The 27,488-nt window shown below is 44.3% G+C and overlaps 1 protein-coding gene across 5 annotated transcripts in view; it reads left to right on the top strand.

The window, feature by feature from the left end:
- The window catches only part of GSK3B (glycogen synthase kinase 3 beta), a 245,147-nt gene that overhangs the window by 194,323 nt on the left and 23,336 nt on the right, over nucleotides 1-27,488 (top strand). For all 5 annotated transcript variants that reach the window (XM_039535606.1, XM_039535621.1, XM_039535612.1 and 2 more), the window contains exon 8: nucleotides 1,966-2,061. In XM_039535606.1, the coding sequence (XP_039391540.1) occupies nucleotides 1,966-2,061 (96 nt within the window). The remainder of the gene's footprint in view (nucleotides 1-1,965; nucleotides 2,062-27,488) is intronic.

Below are 27,488 nucleotides of genomic sequence, written 5' to 3'. Positions count from 1 at the left end.
AATTTTTGAGGTTTTTTTTGTAATTTTTTTGGTTTGTCTTTTTTTAAAGTGGGGAGCAGGGAGAGATGTTGTCCTGATCAGGATATAATGTCAAAACCATGACAGTTTTTGAAGAAGTAAAATTCTACTGTACTTTGGGAACCTTGGCTGCAAGGCAACCTGCCAGGCGAGCTGTGGAGGAGCTTGGGAGCCAGGGCTCTTGGGCTTTCAGGCTCTCAACTAGGCAGGCTGCTGTGGAGCCTGGCTCCAGTGCTCCTGGCAGGTGGGCTGCAGGGGAGACAAGTAGGCAAGCTGACAAGACACTTGCCTGGTTTCATTCAAAAGATTAGTTGAAATCGATAAGTTCCTGCAAAACGTTTCACTTTCAATGATGGAAAGACGTTCTGTCAGAAAATTTCCAACCAGCTCTTAGTGTGGTCTTTCACTAATAGGTTGCTTGTTCAAATCAAGCCTTGGGCTGTTAGCAACCCCACCTTTAGAGATTTTTACCAGGTTCTGGTTGACGTCCATTGACAGGTGGTGGTGTAATGCAAGCTTGCACTGCTGTAACCTGGATTGTGATTTTTATATGGTTATATAGAGGATTTCACTTGCCAAAGCAGTCAGTCCCACACCTTACACAACCATTAAATTCACACTCAAAATTAGAAAATAAATCAAAACATGAGATTTAAAAAAACCCAAAAAATCTATTATTCACTTTTCATAAATGTTGGCCACCATCTTTAATTACTTGAGATATGTTTAACCCATGCCTTTTTCTTTCCCAAGCCTCTTTGTGCTTTCCGCTTATTTAAAAAAAATCTATTGATGTAAAATAATACAAAACTTCATGAATACAACTGACAATATTCAGCAGGAGGTTTTTCATAACATCTAGACATGTTCCTGCTTATCCTTGAATTGAAATCCTAGTGATGAATTGGCAACACAACATCTTTTTCCATGGTAAAAGATTTGTCACAAGGCTGTAACATGACTGTGAGGGTTGTCTGTTAGAAGAGGCGCCTGAGTTTTAGGCTTCCTCTTCCACAGTGCTTTCTGTAATAGCAGAAACCAGAGGAACTGAATTTCAACAAAAAGCAGTGGACTTCCAAATTTGCTGAGGAGTTTTTTGTCCCTCTTAAATGATTTGAAGTTTTTCTGAGATTAATGTTAATTGAACAAAAACTACTAATGTACTCATAGATATGTAAAACTCACCAAATCATCTCATAAATACAATCACATATTTCTCTATGGAAATGTACATACAGATAACATCGCACTGATTGTGTTTTTGTTGTTATTATATAAACATAGATCCTTTTATATTTGAATTCCTAGAATAAATGTCTAAACTACAGGTACATGAATTTGAATGCCTGTATGTTAGGTGTAGTTAAGTTAACACTCTGTCTGCATTTAGATATGAAAAAAATCAATCTCCATCTAATAAAATCTGTTTTGCCTCTCTCAGCAATGCTTGTCTGATCTTTTAAGTTCATCAGAGAGCTCTCACTCGTGACTATTAAAATGCATTCGGGTGTGCTATTGTTCATTACCTTAATCAGGGTGTAAGACTGCAAGCTACAGCCTATTACATTAAAGATGTTCATCAAATAATTCTTTTTATAAAATTCCTAATCTGGAGAAATTCTGCTCTGTTCTCCTTTGAAGCATCATTGAATTTGAGAGATGCCTGAATTTTATGAAAGACCTTCATCAGTTAAGTAAATGTGCAGAATTTGAACTGTCCAGTCTGTTGTGCCCCAAAACTCAGTGCATTGCAAAAACTGCTTGGTACTAGTGACTAGTTATGTTTTGCCAGGCACTCTATGCCTAGTCTTTCTACCCTACTGCACATTACAAAAAATAACATTCCTTGTTGTAAGTTTGATCATATGGTCAAGCAAGTTTTATTAGGACCTTTATCACTTTGTAGATCTGAAGTATATGTAAAAAATTTCTTTTTTCCCTTTCTAGGTCCTGGGAACGCCTACAAGGGAACAAATTAGAGAAATGAATCCAAACTACACTGAATTCAAATTCCCTCAAATTAAGGCACATCCATGGACTAAGGTGAGGCTGTCTGAGTTGGATAATGATGATGTGTGGGATAAATGTAACATTGCATAGTTTAAGTCCAGAACTTGATTTCTGTGCTTGGTTGCTTTCAAACTAACCTGGGAACCTATAGTTGAATCAGAACCCAATAACTGTTTATGTAGGGAAGGAGGAGGAATGTACCTAGGCTCTGCATTGAATTGTCCATGGCTCTGTTTTTTTGTGATTTGGCCATAGATATTTTCTAGCCTGGGTATGTATTTATAACCCATTACAATGCACTTATATTCCATCATAGCACAATTCTTGACCTGTGCAAAGAATCGCCTATAAATAAATACATTCTATGGAGGTGGGTGATGCACTTTTATGATACAAATACATCATCTCTGAATATAGGAGTGAGACCCACAGTGCAAATCAGTCCCGTTTCCCATCTCATAAACATAGTGAAGATCATTAGATTTGGAACCCCAGCAATATGCACTAGTTATTTTTTCTTATATTACTTTTAAAAGAATTTTTTGTTTAGTTCAGTTTTTCAAAGGAAGGGAATACTGCTACAAAATATCTCAACAGCAAGTTAGGAAACCCAGCAACACAAATATGATGGCTTTCAAACGCTGAGGAATGAAGTGCATAGATTGGCTTGTGGAAGAGTTCATATATTCCCTTAGTCCTGTCAGTGACTAGTTCAAAATCATTTTGGACCAAGCCTTTCACAGTGCTAGAGACATCGAGCAGGTGATGTAACCTACTTTAGGTTCTTTGAGATTGTGGGCTATGCACATTACTGGAAGTCAAATCAATATTTTGTGATTTCTTCTCAGATGTTCTAAATACATGCTTCCTCTTCCCAACAATCCCTGGGTTGCATTTCCAGATCTTAGTTCTATATTGCATGTTGGTTCCAAGTCTGAGTGATTTATAATACTCAGAGGCCATTAAATCAGCAAACCTGTTTATATTATGTGTTAATAGAAAAATTTCTGTGATAAGTAAAATTTATGAAACTCCATTAATATTAGCCTTGCTTTCATTATTTCAAAATAAATCATGGAAAAAGCTACAAAAATTAGCCTAAGACATTAAAACAGTGAAGTTGTAGTGGAAAATGGTTCCAGTGTTGCATTTGGATGACTTGGTTTTGAGGGTGTGCTTTAACTGAATACAGTATGTAATGGAGCAATAGCCTGTCCTGGTGCCAGAACACGTTATAAGTAATCAGGATTGAATATCTAACCTGGTTCTACATCTCCTCTGCCCTCTGTAGATCCTTAGGTGTCATTTGTTTGCATTTGACTGCCCACTGGACCACAGTAGAGACCTTTTTGTAAAGCTAGAGAAGAATGTAATGTGATCTTCATGCAGAAAGTGAAACTGAAGGTTCCTTCTATTTTTACCTTTTATATGCAAGTTAGTGCTTCTCTGGGCTTCTAAATGACCACAGGTGAAATCAGGCAAGCATAGAGCAATGAGAGGAGCTTGCCAGAAGGTTGAATTTCCTTTTGCATTAGCACATGGGATTGTTTTGGTATTGAGAACTGTGCTTTCAACATAGTGCCTCATTCTCAGATTGTTATACAACAACAAACTCCTCCCAATACCAGATGGATATTGAACAGCATCTAAATTAATTTATTGGATTGGGGGGTGGGGTGACCACCTGATCATGAGTTTGTTCTTTCCTTGCCATTTAAAGTCTCAAGTAGGAAAAAGACCAGTCTAGAATGACCTTTCTAACAATCCTCTTTCCCTACTCTTTTTTAAAAACTCTCTTCCTCCAACGTTTTGCCATTCAGCCATGAAAGTTTTCTGCTAAGTGCATGGAGGAAAATATCCACAGCTGGATGTTTCCCAGCTATTCTTGTGCCATCTCTGATGGGATGGGGGTGGGAACAGTGCTGCCTGTCTTGCCCTTCAAATTTCCCACCCGATATTTATCTTCATTTTCTTTTAAACTAGAGTTGCAGAAACATTAATTTGTTAAACTGCAATTGTTGTTATTGAGCAGAGGGAAGGAAGGAAGGAAAATTAGAAGCATTTGCTGAAATTTTGGTTAGAATGACATATGCATGTGTACTGACAACCATTACGGGTTATCAGCAGTGTTTGATCTCCAGAACCTTCACCATCAAATACAAACATCTATTACTTGAGCTAATGGAGTATCTTGTTAGCTGGCAGCATTAATAAGTTCTGTTCTCTTCTGTGTGGGCTAGCCATGGCAGGGACATGACATACACTTTACTTTACCACATCTCCATACTAATGAAGGCAGCTAGGGAGTTATAATGTAGAACTCCATTGTCTGCATTTTGTTCCTAAGCCATACATTGGCCACTCCTGACACATATGGATATGCTATTTCATCCCCCATAGCCATAGTATTGTTTCTGTTCATTTAGTGGCTGGTAGGTCAAAAGGAGAGCAGCTGCTGCTGCTGCTACTTTTGGTATCTATTAGGAGATCTGCTTTCTCAAGTTTTAGAGCAACTGCTTTAATATCTGAGAGACCTGAGTTCAGGTCTCAGCAGGAATATATCCTCGTATTGGCATCCAATTTTAGGCATAAAGCAGGATCCTGAGCTTAAGTTTTATTGCTCTGTACACTGAGTTAGAGCTCACAATACCTGACACAGTATAGAATGGTCAGTACCAATACAGTGATGATGTCCATGTACAGAACTATGGCTAATGACATATAATATGAAGCATTGTTCATGTGTTCATATTACAGTAGTGGTGTGTGATTCCAGTACAAGCTCAGTTAGTTTGAGAAGAAATCTCTGAGTGATACCAGATTTGGCGCTTCTAGCCTTCTTATTGTTTAACAGCCTGAAACCTAGTTCAAAGTGTATGTATGTCTAACTCTCCAACATTACTCTGTATAGGCTCAGATAGATGGATAAGTTCCCGCTTGCTAGGAGATGGAGACAGAAGACAATTGAACCTTCTGCTGCAAAGGGAACAGATAAGCCTAAATTTGCCTCTCAAGAAAGGGAATGTTCTTCTCTAATATTTATACCACAATCTTTATACTTTTTTGTTCTTGCATATCTCCATTACACTAGATATGTATGCATCTTGTGCACCAGTGCTGTAGAGTTTTCCCTAGCAGTACCAGCAGGGGCAGCCACACCTGCACCCTGCTTTTCCTTGTGCTGCAAGTTGAGGGCATAAATGGGTGGAGTCACCCCTCACATCTTGTTGGTCCTGCTTTGAGCAGGGGGTTGGACTAGATGACCTCCTGAGGTCCCTTCCAATCCTAATCTTCTATGATTCTATGATCTTTCAGTTCCTTCTTATCTTCAATGGTTGGAGCATGCTGTCAGGTCATTCCTCCTGCAAATGTGCTGTCTTAGTTAGATGACATTATATTGTTGTTGTGGCTGTCAGTAGTCAGTGAACTCCACACTCCACCTGATACCAGAGGAGCCTACATCAAGGTCCCTGGCTTCAAACCCTGCCCTGGATGTCACAAGCTGATGCCCATGAGAGACCCTCACTCTCATGGCTTGAAGTGCTTGGGTGAGGGTCACATTAGGGACAGCTGTTTGATTTTGCTGGAGCTTCAAGACTGAGACCAGCTGCTTCCTTGGCACAGACAGCAGAGCAAAGGCCCATTTCTGTGTCAGCCACCCAAGAGGCCTATGCAGCTGTGAAGGATCTACTGAGCTTCTCAGAATGACCCTCACTGGTCATTCAGCTCCATGGTACCTTGCTGGGGCCATTGCACATGGTGCATTTGTTGGCTTCCATGTAGTGGTCAGCTACAGTGCCAACTACACCAGGTCATGTGCTGCTTCCCTTGGTCCCAATGCCAGCTCCGAGACCAGCTGTAGCTACTTTGGCTCAGCACACAGTACTGATAACCAGTGAGACCCAGATGTGGTTGCTAGTATTGCAGGCCCATTGTAGATCATGATGACTCTGCCCAGTACTGCTTCACATTGGCCTTTTAAGTATTCATGCTTCTCCTCAAGAGTCTGATGTGGGTTCCTACATCTCTGACTTCTGGGAATCTGGGGCATCCTCCCAGGGATTGTTCACATTCTTGGAGTTATCTTGAGTAGGTCAAAAGAATGAGAGTGCCAGGTCTAGGCACAAGTCCCTCCAGCCCCGTCAATAGCCCTAGTGGGTACCATGGGATATGTTTCCAGTGTCTAGATTGTTATCTCTGCTGCATCACAGAAGTCAGTCAGTGAGAAGATAAGTTTCACTGCCTAGTACTGGCAGACGATCCAAAGTCTGTACTGGGCAACCACTACACTACAGAAATATATCCCCAAAAGGGAGAAGTTTCGTCACACAGGCCACTCGATGTTGGTACCAAGATCCCACGGGGCACTGAGGATCAGAACCGCCCATTACCTGCTTCAGGCAGGTCTTCTACATTGGCAATTCAAGACCAGCCTCAATAAGGTCCAAAAGAACCTGCCTCTTCTGAACACCTCGTCGTCCTCACCAGGTGAGACCCTGGTACTGGAGACATCTTCTCTAATATCTGATGATTTTTAAGTTCTACCAAGAACTCTTGAAAAGGATGACTGTGTCCCCGGGAATATAAATAGAGCTTTCAGAGAAAAATCCCACAAACTAGATATTTTACACCTGGCTGTAGCAGGGGAAATTGCTCTCCTTGTAAATGAGGCAGTTACGCAGCCTATACAGACTTTATGGCAAGCCCCCTCATGCTAGTGGCAAAGCGCATGGAACACAAGAACCAAGTGCCATTGCAGGGGTACAAACAGTTTTACCCACACCCCTCAGTAGACTCCCTGATAGTGGCAGGAGTAAATGTGAGACGCTGCCAAGCAAAAGCAAGTCCTAAAGAAAAGGATATAAAGAAATTGGGCATTTTTGCTAGAAATGTGGGTTAGTCAACTGTGAGGTTACAGCTCTGTATAGCAAACCATTAAACCCTTTTTGCCTGTTATGATTATTTAAATTGGGATGCTATGTCCAAATTCCTCAGTTAGCTGCCCAAGGACACGAGAGGCGAGTTTAAGTCTTTCCTGATGGAAGGTCGACTGATCGCAAGGTCCACTCTGCAGGCCTCCCTGGATGCAGCAAACTCAGCTCAGCTGCCAGAGTCATGGCAACGGCAGTAACCATGTACCACTCCTCATGACTCCAGTCATCAGGGATTCCTGTAGAAGTACAACTCGTCCATCTCAAGCGCATTTTCTCTTCCCCTGTGATGAGGACCTGCTCTATGCTTATCCTCCAGTGTCATTGATTCCCAAAATAATTCTCTAGTTGAAGCAAGAGTGAGGCCAAATGTTACTCATTGTGCCAGCCTGGGCAAGGTAGGCATGGTACTTGGACCTGTACAAGTTGTCCATCAAAGAGCCTTAATCCTCCCCTGCCCCCCCCCCCCCCAAACCCCACCTATAGTCAAGGACCTGATATCACCGAATCATGAGCAGGTGTTGCACTGGAACTCTCAGTCACTACACCTCATGACCTGGCTCTTCAGGTAGCTAAACCCAGAGGAGGCACACTGTTTGGAAATAGAGCGTAATGTCTTACTTAATAGTAGAAAACCATCCACCAGAGCTGCTTACCTTAGTAAGTGGAAGGGTTTCTCTACCTGGGTGGCTAGTGACAATGTGTCTCATACACAATCAATGATTCAAGAGATTTAGGACTGTTACACCTAAAAGAGTCAGGTTTGGATGTCAGCTCCATCAAAATGCACCTTGCTGCAATATCACCGTTTCGTGCCCAGGTAGGACTGTATTATGTAAGGGTATGTCTACACTGGCAGAGTTATGATGCTGGCAGTTACAGCGTTGCTCAGAGAGTGCTGAAGGGAAGCCACTTGTTGTGTGTTCCCACTGTCAGCTGCCTGCGCAATAGCGTGTTCACACTTGCGGCGGTATTCAGAGCAGCGCACTCTGGGCAGCTATCCCACAGAGCATCTCTTCCTTTTCTGCCACTAAGAGTTGTGGGAAGGCGGAGGGGGTCGCGGGGCATCCTGGGTCCTGTCCCAATGACCAATGATGCATTGCTTCGCATCCCAGCAATCCCTGTGCTTTCATCCACATTTGGCGCCATCTTTCAACAGTTTGTGTACTGTGCACTTATGCCTCTTCAGTCTGCAGGAATGAATCACGCACTGTTGACCAGTATGCTGCTAGCTCTAACACATCACAGGTGGCAATGGAGTTATTCCTTAAACTACAAGGGCAAGAGGAATGCGACATTGATCTCACCACGCGTAGTAGCTAGGACACAAGATTGCTTGTGGCATTCACGGAAGTGCTGACCACAGTGGAACCCCGCATTTGGGCTCGGAAAACAAGCACTGACTGATGGGATTGCATTGTGACGTACATTTGGGATGACGAGCAGTGGCTGGAGAACTTTCAGATGAGGAAAGCCACATTCATGGCACTGTGTGATGAGGTTGCCTCAGCTCTGAGGTACAAGGACATGAGAATGAGAGCTGCCCTGCTGCTGGAGAAGCGCATGGCTATTGCAGTGTGGAAGCTGGCTACTCCAGACTGCTACCAATCCGTTGCTAACCAGTTTGCAGTGGGAAAGTCGACCGTTGGACTCATGTTGATGGAACTCTGCAGGGCCATTAATCGCATCCTGCTCCGAAAGACCGTGACTCTGGATGGCTTTGCACAAATGGGCTTCCCTAACTGTGGAGGGGCCATAGATGGCGCACACATTCCAATTCTGGCACCAGACCACCTAGCCACCAAGTACGTTCATCGCAAGGGGTATTTCTCAGTGGTTCTCCAGGCACTTGTGGATCACCATGAGTGTTTCATAGACATTAACGCAGGCTGGTCCGGAAAGGCGCATGAGGCACACATCTTTCGGAACACTGGCCTGTTCAGGAAACTGCAAGCAGGGACTTCCTTCTCAGACAGAAGATCACAGTAGAGGAAGTCAAAATGCCAGTTGTGATCCTGGGAGACCCTGCCTATCCCTTAATGCCGTGGCTTATGAAGCCATACACAGGGCACCTTGACAGCAGCAAGGAGCAGTTCAACAACAGGCTGAGCAAGTGCAGAATGACTGTGTGTGCTTTTGGCTGTTTAAAGGCCCACTGGCGCTGCCTGTAAGGGAGGCTGGATCTGGCTGATGACAGTATTCCTGTGCTCATAGCCGCGTGCTGTACACTCCATAATATTTCTGAAGGGAAGAGTGAAAGCATCACTCGGGGCTAGACTGCTGAGGCTCAGTGCCTGGAGGCTGATTTTGAAGAGACAGAGACAAGGGCTATTAGAGGGGCGCAGCGTGGGGCCATAAGGATCAGGGATGCCTTGAGGCAGCAATTTGAAAGTGAAAGCCACTAATTTATTGCTATGCTCGGGAGTGCAGTGCTTGCAGTGCTAGGAGGTGATTGTGATTGGTAGAGATGATGCACTATGAAGGTTTAAGAAAATTGCCCGTTGCTTTGCAGGGCTCTGTTTGCTTTCAATTAATAGAATAAATATTGCTTTCAAACCAACACAATTATTTTATTAAAAGACAATGGGAAGAGAGAGACAAACAAAAAACACATCAGCACTAAGGGGGATGGGAGAAGGAAGGGTCCCAGGAGTAGGTGGGGTCCTGGAAGGGTTAAAGATTTGTGTATGTCCAGGTATCATATCCAGCCGCCTTCTTTGGAGTACAGTGCAGCGGGTACTGTATTTCAGCCGGGCTAAACTGCAGAGGGACGGGTGTTGAGTGCAGTGGGTACTGGGAGTCCGCAGTGCTGAATTGTGACAGGGGAGGAGTGGAATGCCGTGGGTACAGACTGGAGCGAGGAGGTTGATAAGAGTGTGTTGGAAGTGTGTGTGGGGGCGTATGGGAAAGAATTTTGCGACAGCAGCTGCAGGGGAGGGCAGGCGCGGATCTGCTTGGTTTGCAGTGCTAGGATCATCTGGAGCATGTCCACTTGGCACTTCATAATGTTTAAGAGCACTCTGTGGCTTCATTCTGGTGTGCCGCGTTCTCCTTTCAGCCCCTCTTCTCACTGTCCCACCACTCCTTCACTTCTTGTTTTTCTGCCTCAGAGTGCATCATGGCCTCATGCAGAAATTCCTCCTTAGTTCTTAGTGGCCGCTTTCTAATTCTGCGCAGCTGTTCAGCCGGCGATAACAAAGAGGGAGGCTGGGCTCCGAAGGTCATATCTGTGAAATGCAACATTTTTACAGAAGCAGTATTGTTTGCAACACCCAAACCACTGATTCAGTGATTTAAAACACAGCCACTATTCACATAACTGTCACTAACTGGCTGACCCCAGGCAAGGTGGTGGGTTTTTTTACAGCGCTGCAACTGCACAGTTTCTGCGCACTAAGTGGCTTGGCAGTTTGTACATCTCGGGAGTTAAAATGCAGAAAGTTGCTTTATTGCACAGAAACTTGCCAGTGTAGACAAGCCTTACCTTCTATCAGGTTCCTTAAAGGCCTAGGAAGATTGTTCCTATCTATCAGTGACCCTACTCCAGGGTGGGATTTGAACTTAGTGCTATTAGTTCTTATGGGTTCCCCAGTGTGAACCATTAGCCTATGGCTCATTTTTACTCCTCTCAGCAAAGGTGGCCTTTCTGATAGCCATCACCTCTGTGAGGAGAGTAGGGGAGCTACATGCCCTGGTGACAGATCCTCTGTATGCTGTCTTCTATCAGAACAAGGTACAGCTTAGGCCACATCCTAAATTTCTTTCCAAAATAGTATCTGATTTCCACTTCAACTAATCAGTATGTTTACTCTGAGCACTGGCTTTTTATCTGGATAGAGCCTAGCCCTTTGGGTCTCTTCTGGAGGATGAATGAGCAGGCGTCACAACAGTGCAATGACTTCCAAGTGGATCACAAGCTGTATTGTTATGTGCTACAAGATCAAGGACATACCTCCTGAAAATCTCTTTTCAGTCAACCAGAGCACACTCAATCTCTACAGCATTTGTGGGAAACGTCTCCATCATAGACATCTGCAGAGTAGACACATGGATCTTCAGTCTACACTTCTGCAAGATGTTCTGCAATTACTGCTACATCAAGGAAAGAAGTGAAGCAGGGAAAGCAGTTCTGCAATCTCTCTTCTGATGAGACTTCTAGCCCCACCTCCATCGGAAACTGCTTGTGAATCACCTAGTGTAATGGACAAACTGAAGCACTCCCAGAAAAAAAGTTGCTCATCTCTTGTAATTGTTGTTCTTTGAAATGTGTTGCATATGTTCATTATAAGATTCACCCTCCCTTCCCACTGAATCAGTCTATCATCTCAAAGACTGATATAAAGGAACTGAAGGAGGGGTCAGTCAGCTCTGCCCCTTTAAGTCCTTGGCTTGTAGCACAAGGGACATCATTGCACAGGCCCGGGTGACACAAGGAAAGACACTCTGGCACCAGAGCAGAAGACACCTGCACACACCTAGCACAATGGACATGTGTAACACATATCAAAGAACAACAGTTACAAGAAGTGAGTAACCATTTTTTATGAGGAGCCAGAGATTTTCAATTCCTTCCCCCTTTGCCTGTTTCATAATGCAGGAATTTTTAACACAGGGACTTAGACATCCACTTTAACACCATTGGCTTATTTTCAGAAGAATGTGCAACAGTCTGTATTCAAGAAGATGCATCCTTCTACTTATCTATCTAATTCTGCAAGGTCAGTTCAGTACTGTGTTTCAACCACAATCACTCCTGAATTCCTTGAGCCTCCTCCCATGTGTGACTGACCACATTTGAACGTGTTTCTCTTGCACTCATTAAGCTTCATCTGTACAATTGTGAGACTCAGAAGCCAAAAAGGGTGAGATCAAATCTAAGCCTTTCCAAAACAGGGCTTCTCAAGCCTAAATTTTGGGGTTAGGTTTTCCATAAATTATGGGGGGCAAAGAGGGAGGGGTATGAAAGCATGCCTATTCAGTTGGCATTACTTATAGCCCCTTTACAGGTGGCCTTGACCCTGGTCTTACTCAAATACTGCATTCTGGGCTCTTGGGGACTCAATCCTTTGCCCCTTTGAAGAGGCCGCAGCATTCTCAGTACCCTGCTGCTGTTTCTAGGATTCTCAATGCCTTTCTTCAGCCCACACTCTTCAGTTGTCTGAGAGGAACGGGATCTGTCTAACTGTAATTCTGAGGCTACAATGTAATTTAGGGCTTTTCTACATGGGAAAAACTATTGGCATTACTATACCAGTATAATTACACCGCTGTAGTTATGACATAAGCTAAACCAAAGAAAGACCACTGTTACTCCAAATAGGAGTGTCCACACAGGAAGCTATACTGTTATAGCTAGAGTAGTATAATTATAACAGTGTAGTAATGCTGGGAAATGTCTCCAGGTAGACAAACCCTTAGGCTGTTCAGGGGGGGAAAAAATCTTCCCTCCTACAAGAACTTTCTGTCTGAAGCTGGAGGACTTGTCTATTTTCAGAACGTCTCCAGTCATATTTCCCAATACAGCCCTCTATAACAAAATTAGTATGAGCAGAGTCATCTACTTTTACTTATATTGATTTAATTTGAAGAACTTATCTTTGGCTCTGTCTATCTTTACAGCAATTAAATGTCAGGTTACCAAAATACACACTTGCCTGCCTATGAAGAACCAAATAATTCTCACCTACAAAACTAATCTTGCATCAGGCCTTCAGCCCAAGCTTTTCCAAAAGCGAGGGGATGGGGACGGGGGGAGGTTACAACAGGCCCAGAAAATCAGCAAGTCCAGGCTGTGATGGACTAAGGAGGGTTTCATGTTCCTAGATTGTGAACATCCAGCAACAAATTACAGAAGAAACTACTTCATGTGATTTTCCAAAGGCCAGTGCTTGATTCTTTCTTTCTGTAATAGCTGCCTTGAGTATCACAAAAAGAACTATGAAGACAACTTTGGAATGAGGTGTAGTCCCCAGTGAAACAATGGCAGAAAGAAAAGTGACAGTCCTGTAGAGTTCATGTGTGTCCTTCCGGGCAATGATACATGCTATGTATTCTTTTTGCATTTTTTCTTTGAGTACTTGCTCATATAGATTCCAGTTAGGTGTGTGCACACAGTTTGCCGGAAGGTTTTTTCCCTAGCAGCACCTGTCAGGTCGGCTCTGGAGTCGCGCTTTCATGGCACGGCATATACGGTCCTGCTGAGCCGCCGCCTCTCCAGTTTCTTCTTACCGTCAATGTTGGCCGGTGGAGTGTTTCGTCTCTCATCTTCAACAAGTGATCCTCTAGCATATTTTCTGTAAATAGTTAAAGATAGTTTTTAAAAATTGTTGTAGTTAGACATCTGCTCTTGGGGTACTGGGCGTGTGTTTCCCTCTCCTGGGCCAGGGGCATGCCTCGGACCCAGGGGTTTAAGCCGTGTGGGGTTTGCCAGAAGCCTATGCCAAAGGGTGACCCACACTTGGCTTGGGGGAGTCCCAGGCAGGTGCAAGATCTGTAGGAGCTTTTGCCCCCTCAGGAAGAAGGAAAGGGACCACAGACTAAAGTTGCTGCTAATGAAAAGCAGCTCTCCGCCCTCAGTCTGAGTCAAGACTCATGGACGCAGCACTGGGCTCCTCCGTGTTGGTGTGCAGCACTCCAGCTTCGGTCCGGGAGGCGCCAAGGAAGGAGTCTGGAGTCAGAGACCCTCGGCACTGGCATTCCCCGGCACGGAGCACGGCACAGGATCAGTTTCGGCACCACTTCAGTCTCCTGTCCCGAAGACAAAGCACAGAAAGACTGATAGAGGGCGCTCCTCTTCCCATGCACAGGAACGTGAACCCAAGGGAGAGAGACCAGTGCAAGACCCCACCTCCCCTCCAACTCAACAGCCGGCACCGTCGACTATGGGCCCCTGGGAGGGACTGTTGAGTCTGGTGCCACCAGAGGAGACTCAGGTGGAGGATTTGGACCTCCCTTCCATACTCGAGACTTATGAGGCAGCGCGGGACCTGATAACGTTTTGAGACATCCCCACTCCCCAGACCATGGTGTCACGGCACCGATCCCGAGTCCCCAAATGACTCAGAGGCCACTGGTGAAGTCCAGGGGCAAGCCGGCTATGACTTAGCAATGATCTACATTGCCCCGGCACCGACAAGCATGGTGCCACTATGGTCCCTGCGCGCGGACTCATCGGAGTCTGCATCAGACACTGACTCGTGTCACGGAGAAGCCGACACCGTAGCCACCGGCACTCTGTCAATGGGGCTGAGTCAAACTTTTTCCCCGGTACCGTGGCCACCACAATGGTAGGTAGCAGCTCAGATGCCGACCCAGTGGCCCTTCTGGACCCCATGGGCTTACCATTAGTCCCAGAGGTCCGCCTCGGTTCGCTCCTTTTTGGTCACATCTGAGAGAAGAACTGCGTCCAAAGCCAGGGATTTCTCCCAGGCATCAGCAACTGCTGCCACCACCAGCACCATGATTGGTGATGTGCCGGGCACTGAAAACACACCCAGCACCATGGCTACACTCAGTACCATGGACAGTGCTGCTACTGTGACCGGTACCGGGGCCGGCACCAAAATAGAATCCAACTTGGGTGCGGAGCCACAGCGTTTTGAGGAGCCGGATGGGCAGGAGGGCCCCTCCCATATTCTGGGATCCTCATCATCATCTCCAGATGAGACAATGGTAGGAACATCCTCGGGGTCTCCCCTTCCTGACAGCAGAGCCCACCTTGAACTTCTAAGGTTGGTCACTCAGAACCTCAGGGTACAGATGGAGGTCACCGAGGTGACAGAACCAATGGTAGATATTTTATCCCCGGCAGGACCCACCAGGGTGGCCCTTCCCCTGATAAAGACCATTCAGGAGAACACAAAAACCTGTGGAAAATACCATCCTCTCTGGCTCCTACAGCTAAGAGAGTCGAGAGAAAGTACTTTGTGCCCTCCAAGGGCTATGGATACTTGTTTATCCACCTGCCGGACTTGGTAGTGATGACTGTTAACGCAAGGGAAAGGCAAGGGCAGCAAAGACCTACCCCTCGAGCTTAGGAAGGAAAGAAGCGGGATCTCTTTGGGAGGAAGATATACTCCATCGGAGGGCTCCAGTTTTGGATGGCTAACCAGCAGGTGATCCTTAACCAACATAACTTCAAGTTATGAGACGCAATGTCCAAATTCTCAGACCTTGTCCCACCAGATAAGCCGGAATTCTCCGCTCTCATGGATGAGGGCAAGATGGTCGCCAAGACATCACTACAAGGGGCATTAGACTTAGCGGATTCTACTACATGGTCAATGTCTTCGGGCATCGCAATGCACCGTTGCTCATGGCTGCAGGCCTTGGGCCTCCCTAGGGAGGTCCAACAGACAATTCAGTACCTACCGTTCAAGGGAGCCACATTATTTTCGGAGAAAACGGACTGAAAATTCCACAGTCTGAAAAACTCCCAATTCACTATAAGATTGCTGGCTCTGCACACACCTGCCACTCAGTGTAGACAATCTAGGCCTCAACCCACGACACAACTATACCAGGGACAGTTTAGGCAGGACCAGAACTGTAGGCATACCAAAAACCTGAACCACCGTTGCCAACCCCAGTCCCCAAATAACAAGGGGTCTGGGTCATCCAGGTAGCCACCAAGCCCTAGGCAGACATTTTGAGGATGCGCCCGAGGGCATTATACCAACCTCTCAACTGGATCCTTCTTTCCTGTTTTCAGAACAGCTATCCCATTTCTACCGAGCATGGTCTCAAATCACCTCAAACCATTGGGTCCTCCGCATGGTAGAGATGAGATAGTCTCTCCAATTTTCCTCTCCCACCCCTCTTACCCATCTCTCTTCAGAGACCCCTCTCACAAGCAACTTCTGATCCAAGAGGTACAAACCCTCCTATTGGCAGGGGTTGTGGAGGAGGTTCTGCCAGAGCTCAGGGGAAAGGAGTTTTATTCCTGGTATTTCCTAATATTGAAAGTAAAAGGGGGCCTCAGACCCATCTTGGACCTGCGCAATCTCAACAGGTTCATGAGGAAACTAAAGTTTTGAATGGTCTCTCTGGCCACACATCAGCACAAAAAGTTTGACAGATTAATTTCTGTTGGTGAGGATCTGGACATCTTTGAATTAGTGTCTTAAAACTGTTGTGTGAGGATATTCTGACAAGATTTAGACCCGTTTGGGGGTGGGGGGACGGGACACTTCAGCATGTAAGAACCTTGCCCTTCAAAACAGCTATACTGTAAATGTTGGACTATTTTCAGATGCAGGTGACTTTTCAGGTTTCCTCTGTTCAGTACTACCTAGGGATGCAAGACTTACATCCCCTGCTGTCTCTGAACAGCATAAATGGTGATGGTGTTGAGTCTCTGACTGGATCCTTTTGCTATCCATTTTTAAGTTGTGAAATGGGAGCGTTTCTTTGTACTATATACCTTCTAGATCAGGGTTCGGCAACCTTTCAGAAGTGGTGTGCCAAGACTTCATTTATTTGCTCTGATTTAAGGTTTCGGGTACCAGTAATACATTTTAATGTTTTTAGAAGGTTTCTTTCTATAAGTCTATAATATATAACTAAACTATTGTTGTATGTAAAGTAAATAAGGTTTTAAAAATGTTGAAGCAGCTTCATTTAAAATTAAATTAAAATGCAGAGCCCCCCGGACCGGTGGCCAGGACCCGGGCAGTGTGAGTGCCACTGAAAATCAGCTTGCGTGCTGCCTTCAGCACCCGTGCCATAGGTTGCCTACCCCTGTTCTAGATGCTACCTCCATATCTCCTAATGGGTCAGTTGAAATTCTTATGATTCTGATTCAGTTTAGCAGTTGTTTCCAATACATTTCCTAATCTCCAAATGTGAGCCTGCACAAAGGCCTCTTTAGTCATGTATCTATCTAGATGTTGTCTAGCCTCTTCTCTAGATGATTGGCTCATCCATGGGAACCTGCAGTCAACTATGCTGGATCTTCTGGGATATCATAGATGGATAGTGAATGGAGAGCAGAATGCCTTAAATGTTGCTTCATTTGTTGCAGTAGCTGAGAGTCTTCCTTGATCAATTTCAGGAGCAAAATTTCTCATGGCATGTGCCACCGTAAACTGAAATCAGAAGCAGAACTTCAAAACTTTTCTGTATCAAAGCTCTGGGATCTATGGTGGCCTTCATTTAGTACCTTGGTCTGGGTCTGAGAACATTAGGTGCTCCCAGGGCTGGTGCAAGGAAGTTTCGTGCACTAGGCGAAACTTCCACCTTGCGCCACACCCACACCCAGCTAGCCCCACCCCCCTGCTGCAGCTAACCACACCCACTCACCCCCCACCAGGGGAGGCCCCCCCCCCCGTGGCAGCTAACCCAGCCCCCCCTGCCTGGGGAACCCACCGCCCCCCCCCTTCCCGGGGAGCCGCCCTCCCCCGCAGCAGCTACCTCCCCCTGCAGCTAACCCCGCCTGGGGAGACGACCCCACCCCCACGGAAGCTAACATCACCCAGGGAGATGACCACCCCACCCCCCGCGGAAGCTAACAGTGCCTGGGGAGGCGCCCTCCCCCCGCCCCACGGCAGCTAACACCACCTGGGGAGCCTGCCCCAGCTCTCTTCCACTCCGCGTCCTCCCCTGAGCATGCCGGCGTCGCTCTAATTCTCCTCCCCTCCCAGGCTTGCAGCACCAAGTGGAGGAGACTTAGAGCGGGGGCTGTGTGCTCAGCGAAGGAGGCAGAGTGGAGGTGATCTGGGGCGGGGAGCCCCACCCCCACCCCGGTTACTGCAGGCGGCCGCCTAATTTGCCTAAGTGGTTGCACTGGCCTTGGGCGCTCCTTATCTAATGATTGTCATCAACATCCCAAGATTTTGGCTACCAGTTGAGACTGCTGCCAAGAGTCAAAATGTTCTTTAGACAGTGAATGGTAGGACAAAAACAGATTAAAAGTAGATCTCCCTAGAATCACAAGAATGGCTAGTATGGACATCTACCTCTGTAGAAAAAAAATATAGTTTTATCAGGAGATTAAATGTTAATGACAGAGTAGACAAAAATAATTTAGAAAGCACCGTTGTGCTTGCAAAGACCTAAATCAGACAGTGCAGCCACAACAGATCTTGCAGTTGATTTGTGAGAAGTGGCAAGACCTGTCAGTTGGGCACTCAGTCATTAGTTACTTTGGAAAATTTTAGCTCAGGATCCCTGCAGAAGAGATAAGAATAGTAGATCTAGAAGTAGTACTAAATAAAACAAAGTTTAAAACTGTTTATCCTCTGAAACAGACAAAATGTAGAGGGTTTCCCTGCACTGGGCCCATTTAGCCACCACATTCCACTGTGTGGGGGACTGGGACTGCCCCTTATTTAATCAAAAATTCAGAAATGTTCATGGGACCAAATGGGTTTGGCCGAGTCATCTGTGTTCTTGGGCTGGGATTGCACATGGTTGGAGATAGGCAAAGTTGTAGATGAGCTAGCATTTTGGCATCCAGTATCAGTTCTTGGCCCTACACTATTTTAACAGTTTTATCAATGACTTGGAAGAAAACATGAAATCATCATTGATAAAGTTTGCAGGAGTGGTAAATACGAAAGAGCACAGGCCACTGATACAGAGCAATCATTTGGTCAAGCTGGGCGCAAGCAAAAATAATAATTGTAATATGTCCAAATGAGAAGTTACTCACTAAAAAATGAGGAACAAAAAATGCAGGCCATATTTACAGGATGAGGGACTCTATCCTGCGAAGCAGGGACTCTGAAAAAGATTTGAAGCTCATGGAGGATAATCAGATGAACATAAGCTCCTAGTGCAGCGCTATGATTTAAAGGGCTAATGTAATTCCTGGAAGAATAAACGGGAATATTGAATAGAAATAGGGAACTTGTATTACCTCTGTATTTGGCAGTGGTGCAACCACTGCTGGAATACTGTGTCCAGTTCTGGTGCCCACAATTCAGAAAGGATGCTGATAAATTGGACAGGGTTCAAAGAAGAGCCATGAGAATAATTAAATGTCTTATAGTGAAGACTCAAGAAGCTCAAACTGTTTAGCATAACAAAGAGAAGTTTAAAGGGTGATTGCCATAGAATCTGTAAATACCAACATAGGGAATAAATATTTGATAATAAAGGACTCTCCCACCTTGCAGACAAAAGTATAACAAGATCCAGTGGCTGAAGTTGAATCCAGACAAATTCTGACTAAAAATAAGACACACATTTTTAATAGAGTAAATAATCATTGGAAAACATGACCAAAGGTTATGGTGAATTCTGCATCACTGGTGATTTTTTAAAATTAAGATGGGATGTTTTTCTGAAAGGTGTACACTAGTTCAAACAGGAATTCAGGGAGGTACTGTGGTCTGTGCTGTGAACAGGAGGTCAGACTAGGTTATCATAATGGTATCTGTGATTTCTGAAAGGGTGGGAAATTGTTGGGAGCAGGGTAGGGGTATTGGATAAGCATTAATAACTATAGGTAACAGCATAAATAGAAATTTGTTAAGAGAATTAACAAATGTTACAAAAATGGGAAAGGATTAGTCATAGGAAAGATCTAAACCATTTTAGGAAAGAATTAGTTTAATAAAACGATGTTGGAAATAAAAACCATTACAAGCAGGGTAGAGTGGAAAAGAAATGTATCTATTGTATGTACCATGTTGGATAAAGATTACAAACTCTTAATCATAAAGTAAATATTTATCTTTATTATAAATTATCTTTTTATAAGTAAAATAGGCAAGGGGAATGAAGGAAGATATTTTTAAAACATTGCAAACTTGGCTTAAATATTCTTGTGTTACATACCACACTCTGCCGTGCTCTCCAGTTTTGATCTTTGTGTCATCTACGTCGATTACAAGGTCTTTGGGGCTGGGACCTGCTGTCTTGGGTATTTCTAATGCATTTAACACAATCTCTAGATAGCAATGGCCATGTGGGTCTCAGAATTGGAACTATTTTAAACTTCTTAGCACTGCATACACTACACTCGGGTCCCTGTACATGGATAAACTCCACTTAAAATTATATTACCCACAGACTTTACTGTACAAACCTTATTCTTGATCTTTTCCTGTGATCTGATAGAGACAGTACCACCACCCCATTATGCCACCTTGCCTTCATTGAGGAGAACACATAAACCCAGTAAATCTAGTTTTATTTAAAGACATCTCATCTATGTAAACTCAGTATAATATCACATAGTACAGTATGGACATGGATAGGGACTGTAGGTTTGCATCCATATGTCGGAGATTCTTGAAACTGTTTAACTGAACATTTCCTTCCTGCAGGTGCCAGTCCTCCCCAACCACCCATCCCCCACCCCCATTGACATGTATGTAGTTATAAGTAAGGCTACATTTTAGTCACGGGTATTTTTAGTACAAATCATGGACAGGTCACAGGCCATGAATTTTTGTTTACTACCTGTGACCTGTCTATGGCTTGTACTATATACCTCTAACTAAATCTTGTGTACTCTGGGGGAGAAGCAGGAATCCCAGGTGCTTGGGCGGGAGGTGGCCTGGTGGTACTGTGGATGCTGTGGGGGAGAGGTGGTAAGGCTGGCAGGCTCCCTACTTGGTTCCGCGCAGCTCCCCAGAAGCAGCCAGCATGTTCCTCGGCTCCTAGGCAGAGGTGTGGCCAGGGGGCTCTGCCCGAGCGCTGGCTCCGCAGCCGCAGGCAGCACACAGAGCTGCCTGGCTGTGTGGGCCCTCTTTTTGAACCATTCCCCAAGAAGTCTGAAAGATGGCTCACATGGTTACGTATGGAGCTGGCCTTTGCACTGATGAAGGTTTTGGTCACCGGCCCATTCCTGCTCTGAGAAACATATAAATGCCAGAGACAGTCTCAGCTTTTATTTTTTAAAAGCCTTGCTCTTTTCACCATTGTAAATCAGTTGCTAGGGTTGAAAGCTTCTCTTCAGTATTTCCTGAGAATCACAGCTTATTTACAAAAACAACGAGGAGTCCGGTGGCACCTTAAAGACTAAGATTTTTTTGGGCATAAGCTTTTATGGGTAAAAAAACCACTTCTTCAGATACATGGAGTGAAAATTACAGATGCAGGCATTATATAATGACACATGAAGAGAAGAGAGTTACCTCGCAAATGGAGAACCAGTGTTGACAGGGCCATTTCGATCAGGGTGAATGTAGTCCACTCCCAATAATTGATGAGGAGGTGTCAATTCCAGGAGAGGCAAAGCAGCTTTTTTAATGAGCCAGCCACTCCCAGTCCCTATTCAAGCCCAAATTAATGGTGTTAAATTAGCAAATGAATGTTTCTTTTTGAAGTCTGTTTCTGAAGGTTTTTTTGTTTAAGTATAGCTACTTTTAAATCTGTTATAGAATGTCCAGGGAGATTGAAATGTTCTCCTACTGGCTTTTGTATATCACCATTCCTGATGTCCGATTTGTGTCCATTTATTCTTTTACGTAGGGACTGTCCAGTTTGGCCAGTGTACATGGCAGAGGGGCACTGCTGGCACATGATGGCATATATAACATTAGTAGATGTGCAGGTGAATGAGCCTCTGATGGTGTGACTCATGCGGTTGGGTCTTCTGATGGAGTCACTAGAGTAGATATGGGGACAGAGTAGGCAACAAGGTTTGCTACAGGGATTGGTTCCTGGGTTAGCGTTTCTGTAGTGTGGTGTGTAGTTGCTGGTGAGTATTTGCTTCAGGTTGGGGGGCTGTCTGTAAGCAAGGACTGGCCTGTCTCCCAAGGTCTGTGAGAGTGAGAGATCATTTTCCAGAATAGGTTGTAGATAGTTGATGATGTGCTGGAGAGGTTTTAGCTGGGGGCTGTATGTGATGGCCAGTGGTGGTCTGTTATTTTCCTTGTTGGGCCTGTCCTGTAGTAGGTGACTTCTGGGTACTCATCTCGCTCTGTTTCCTCACTTCCTCAGGTGGGTATTGTAGTTTTAAGAATGCTTGATAAAGATCTTGTAGGCGTTTGTCTCTGTCTGAGGGATTGGAGCAACTTCAGTTGTATCTTATGGTTTTTTACCCACGAAATCTTACGCCCAAATAAATTTGTTAGTCTTTAAGATGCCACCAGACTCCTTGTTGTTTTTGTGGAGACAGACTAACACGGCTACCCCCTGATACTTGACAGGTTATTTACAATCCCTTAAGCTGTCGAAGGCTAATCACTAGGGTGAATGTAAACCATATTTACAGCTCTTTTGATTTCTGCATGGACCCTTGATCATTTTATTGGTGTGGGGACTCTGCTGTCACCAGAAGCGCCTTCCCGGCCAGCTGCCTACAGCAGAGCTAGCTTCTCTACTGAGCTACCAGTGTGACTTCTGGCCATGAGGGTAGCACAGTAGCATGAGAGGTATGGGCTTTGTTCCTTTAGTCAAATCATTTCACCTGACTGCTGTACTTCCATCTCTATAAAATGGAGATAATTCTTTCTACCACACAGGACTGTTGTGAGGATGGCTGATGTTTATATGGGTTATAGGTAAGACTATGATTTAATTGTGTGTATTTTTAGAACAAGTCATGGACAGGGCACGGGCAATAAACAAAAATTCATGGTCCTTGACCTGCTCATAACTTATATTAAAAATACCTGTGATTAAATCTGGGGGAGCACCCAGGGCCAGCAGCACCAGCTGACAGGGACCACAGCTGCTGCAGCCGGCCAGCGGGATCGCTACCCAGACCAGCAGACCACAGCTACTCCAGTCGACTGGGGACCGCTGTCTAGGGCTGCCGGAGCAGCGGCTGGTGTGGCTGTCCTGAGGGCCAGCTGCTTGAGCAGCCCTGGGGTCAGCCACACTGGCCTTTGCAAAAGTTACGGAGGTCGTGGAAAGTCACCGAATCCATGACTTCGGCGACCTCCATGACAGACACAAAGCCCTAGTTATAGGTGGTAAAATTCACCAGAATGTGCACACTATCTTTTGGCATGTGGTGTTATTTATAGTCATCCTAGTCTTTCTGGTGTCTTGGGATAACTGTCCCTTGCAAGACTTTCACACGTGAAGTCAATTTTCTCACATAAAACAGTAATCTATTAAATTTGGGTGTGCTCCAAAGAGTAGTTTCATTAACTGCCCATAGAATCTTCAGGCCAGTGGTGTGATGATGATGGACGAGAGTCATTTTGGTAGTGGAAATGAAAAATGAAAAGAGTACAAGAGACCAAGTTCTGTTTTTGAAGGGGATTGTATTCCTTCACAGCAAAGTAGTAGTAGGCACAGGTTATGGTCTATTCTCATACCTCTAAGATGCCCTCTGATTTTCGCATAATTTATGAAGCAGTGTTTTTCCTTCCCTGTGAGCAAGCCCCTAAGAACATAAGTGGAGCCACACTGACTCAGACCAATGGTCTATCTACCTCAGTATCCTGTCTTCCAATAGTGGCCAGTTGCGCAGATGCTTCAGAGGGAATGAACAAAACAGGGCAATTTCTAGTGATCATCCCCTGTTTTCCAGTTCCAGCTTCTGGCAGTTGGAGGTTTAGGGACACCCAGAGCATGGGGTTGTATCCGTGACCATCTCAGCTAATAACCATTGATAGACCTATCCTCCATGAATGTATTTATAAGTTTATAATTAGTTTATATGACTGGAGAAGATAGTTACCACTTAAGATGAACTGCATCCAGGAATCTTGTATTGCTGGGATTGAGCCCTTCTGATATTTCTCCAAGCTTATTGGTGCAGCCTGGTTTTCATTTTGGAGCTGTGCAGGACAGTAATCTGACCATCTGTGTAAACATTCAGGAGGCATTATAGACTAGGTTGGTGGATGCTGTCTTTAGGAATGTGTTCTTCATATAGTACAGTGGAGAACTAATACCAGAATGAAGGATTTGCCAAAGTACTGTATTATTATAAACCTATTTTCTTACTAGCTTTTATCTCTCTATGTATGCACATTTAAATAGTATCCTAATGACTGAGCCTGGAACTTGGGACCTTTTGTGTTAGCTGCAGGCCAGCCTTGTTCTTTTCCCCTCAGTCTGGGCTTGAGGTCAAATAGCACAGTCTCATCTGTGAGCTTTTCTCTCTCCTCTTGCTGGTACTAGCTATATCTCTCTATTGCTACCACCTTTCCTTCCCGCTGTTGCTATCCTCACTTTTTCCCAGGATTTATGCAGATTCTGTTCTGCTTCTACAGCTTCCAAAATTCATGTTCAGACTATAGTTTTGAGGGGAGATCATCAAACAATCAAATAGATTATTCATTCTGTTCATTCTCATCCTAATTGATATAAAAATGTTTGTGGGACATAAATAATTTTGTTCTATTTCTTTTGTATTCTTTTGTCATTAATCTTATGAATTGGCCTACAAGAAGGTGGTCAAGGAAAGTGTGAGCCCCTTACTGAATGGGGGAGGCAACCTAGTGACAGAGGATGTGGAAAAAGCTAATATACTCAATGCTTTTTTGCCTCTGTCTTCATGAACAAGGTCAGCTCCCAGACTACTGCACTGGGCAGCACAATATGAGGAGGAGGTGACCAGCCCTTTGTGGAGAAAGAAGTGGTTCAGGACTATTTAGAAAAGCTGGACGAGCACAAGTCCATGGGGCCGGATGCACTGCATCCGAGGGTGCTAAAGGAGTTGGCGGATATGATTGCAGAGCCATTGGCCATTATCTTTGAAAACTCATGGCGGTCGGGCAAAGTCCCGGATGACTGGAAAAAGGCTAATGTAGTGCCCATCTTTAAAAAAGAGGAGGAGGAGGAGGATCTGGAGAACTACAGGCCAGTCGGCCTCACCTCAGTCCCTGGAAAAATCATGGAGCAGGTCCTCAAAGAATCAATTCTGAAGCACTTAGAGGAGAGGAAAGTGATCAGGAAGTTAAAGAAGTATGGGCTGGATGAATGGACTGTAAGGTGGATAGAAAGCTGGCTAGATCATCGGGCTCAACAGGTAGTGATCAATGGCTCCAAGTCTAGTTGGCAGCTGGTATCAAGCGGTGTGCCCCCAGGGTCGGTCCTGGGGCCGGTTTTGTTCAATATCTTCATTAATGAACTGGAGGATGGTGTGGATTGCACCCTCAGCACGTTTGCAGATGACACTAAACCATTGCCCCTTACACACGGAGTAGGATGGCCTGAACTTGCCAGTAAAACTTTAGTGGTTTTTTACTTATTTTAAATAGTTATTTTCACTGTTAGACTAAAAAACACGGGCAAAATAACTATGGAAATATGGCACAGCCATAACACAGATTGTAAAAAATGAGAGAGAGGAACTTTTGAAGAATTATGAAAAACTACATTGTTTTGGGAGAAATCATCAGTCTCCATTACATCTGTACAGACGAGAGAGACTCCAACCACAGGAAGTTTAACAGAGTTTGCCCTTTTAACTTAATGCAAACATAGAATCATAGAACATCAGGGTTGGAAGGGACCTTAGGAGGTCATCTAGTCCAGCCCCCTGCTCAAAGCAGGACCAATCCCCAGACAGGTTTTTGCCCCAGATCCCTAAATGGCCCCCTCAAGGATTGAACTCACAGCCCTGGGTTTAGCAGGTCAGTGCTCAAACCATTGAGCTATCCCTCCCCTCCATATATTGCCTCTATATAAATACATGGTATGCCCAGATCTTGAATATTGCATGAAGATGTGGTCACCCCATCTCAAAAAAGATATATTGGAATTGGAAAAAGGTACAGAAGAGAACAACAGAAATTATTAGGGATATGGAATAGCTTACATATGAGGAGAGATTAATAAGACTGGGACTTTTCAGCCTGGAAAAGAGACAACTAAGGGGGATATGATAGAGGTTTATAAAATCTTGACTATTGTGGAGAAAGTATATAAGGAAGTGTTATTTACTACTCCTCATAACACAAGAACTAGGGTCACTAAATTAATTTAAGAGGCAGCAGGTTTAAAACAAACAAAAGGAAGTATTTCTTCACACAATGCACAACCTGTGGAACTCTTTGCCAGAGGATGCAGTGAAGGCCAAGACTAGATGAGTCAAAAAAGAACTTGATGAGTCCATCAATGGCTGTTAGCCAGGATGGACAGGGATGCAAAACCATGCTCTGAAATGTCCCTAGACTCTGTTTGCCAGAAGCCGGGAATGGGCGACAGGGGATGGATCACTTGAGGATTGCCTGTTTTGTTCATTCCCTCTGAAACACCTGGCATTGGTCACTGTCGGAAGACGGGGTATTGGGCTAAATGGACCATTGGTCTGACCCAATATGGCCATTCTTATGTTCTTATACAATAGCAACATAGTTATTTTTAATAAGCCTCTGCTCTCTTGGGTGTCACAGCATGCTAACAGTTGCAAGAATCTGCATGCAAAACACATAGTGGCTGATGGCATGAAATAATGTCTTGTAATACATATGAGGATAGACAAGCACGTTGGGGTAACATTGTCAAGTCTTGGATTCGGTGCTTAATTATACAGAGAAAAGAGAGTTCCATGTTGTGCATGAAAAAAGTCTGTTGTAAGAATGTCAATGACTGAAAGTCAGACTAGCCATTTGGTTAAAACAATACGTTGCCAGTACCCCATGTGGTCTGGTTTGAGAGCTGAATGCTGATTGAGTAAAGCAAGATGTGTGTCTGTCCTAAGCCCCATCTGTTCTCTTTCTTCCCACTCTCACTATAGAAAGATTTTAAAATTCAGCCAGGTCATGAGCACTGTTAACCAACTGCAGCTAGTTTAAATTAAGATTAAAAGTGAATATGCTGCTTGTGAACAAAGACTTCACATAAGTTCTCTCTTAATTCACCTTTTGAGGAATGGAACAATGTGTCATATTAGAGACGTTTAACTTGGCAGTGGTTTTTGAAAGGTCTAAAATGATTGCCAGTCTCTGGAGAGTGATTAGTAAAATGCACATTGATCACAGTGTATATGAGGAAGGAGGGGCCATTTGGAAGAGGCAGCAGACTTGGTTTTCCTATTTAGCCATGAAAGTTTATTAGCATTTGAACATCGACAACAGACTTGAAAAAAAGGAAGAACTAGCATTGTATTCCAGCTTTTTGAAATAGTATAGAGTCATTGGGGAGTGGAAGGAAAAAGCTGTATGGCTAGTCACATGAATCTACGTGTCCATTCTACACAAGAATTTTCATGGGATTTGTAACTCAGCCATAAAAAATGTGATCGTGGCTGAAACTCTGGCAAGCGAGGTCTCCGCCTGAAAATGGTTGTTTTGGGAAATTTAGTTTTTGAGTTATGCAAGTGCAAATTCTGCTTGAGAAATGTTATATGTAAAGACTTTTTTTTGCATTTGTTTATCTCCAAAACACATTCATTTTTGAAAATGAAATTTACTAGTCTGTCCTTTCTGTGGACATCTCACCTTGAAAAAAGGAGTCATTTCATTTTATAAAAATGAATTGCTGCGCAGGTGGGGTAGTATTTGGTCACTTTAAAAGTTCCTGTCAGTGGTTTGTTTTTTTGTTTTTTTTTTGTTCTTTTTGTTTTTGTTTGTGGCCTTGCTGTGCATTTTGCCCAGCCATATTTAGTCTGCATACTAAATGTTAGGCTCCCCAACTATATTTACTTTGTGAACTTAGCTTTTTTTCCCCCTT

Source organism: Mauremys reevesii, linkage group 1 (assembly GCF_016161935.1).
Source record: "Mauremys reevesii isolate NIE-2019 linkage group 1, ASM1616193v1, whole genome shotgun sequence".
NCBI classification, from domain to species: domain Eukaryota; kingdom Metazoa; phylum Chordata; order Testudines; family Geoemydidae; genus Mauremys; species Mauremys reevesii.
This window is presented reverse-complemented; position numbering and strand designations above follow the sequence as displayed.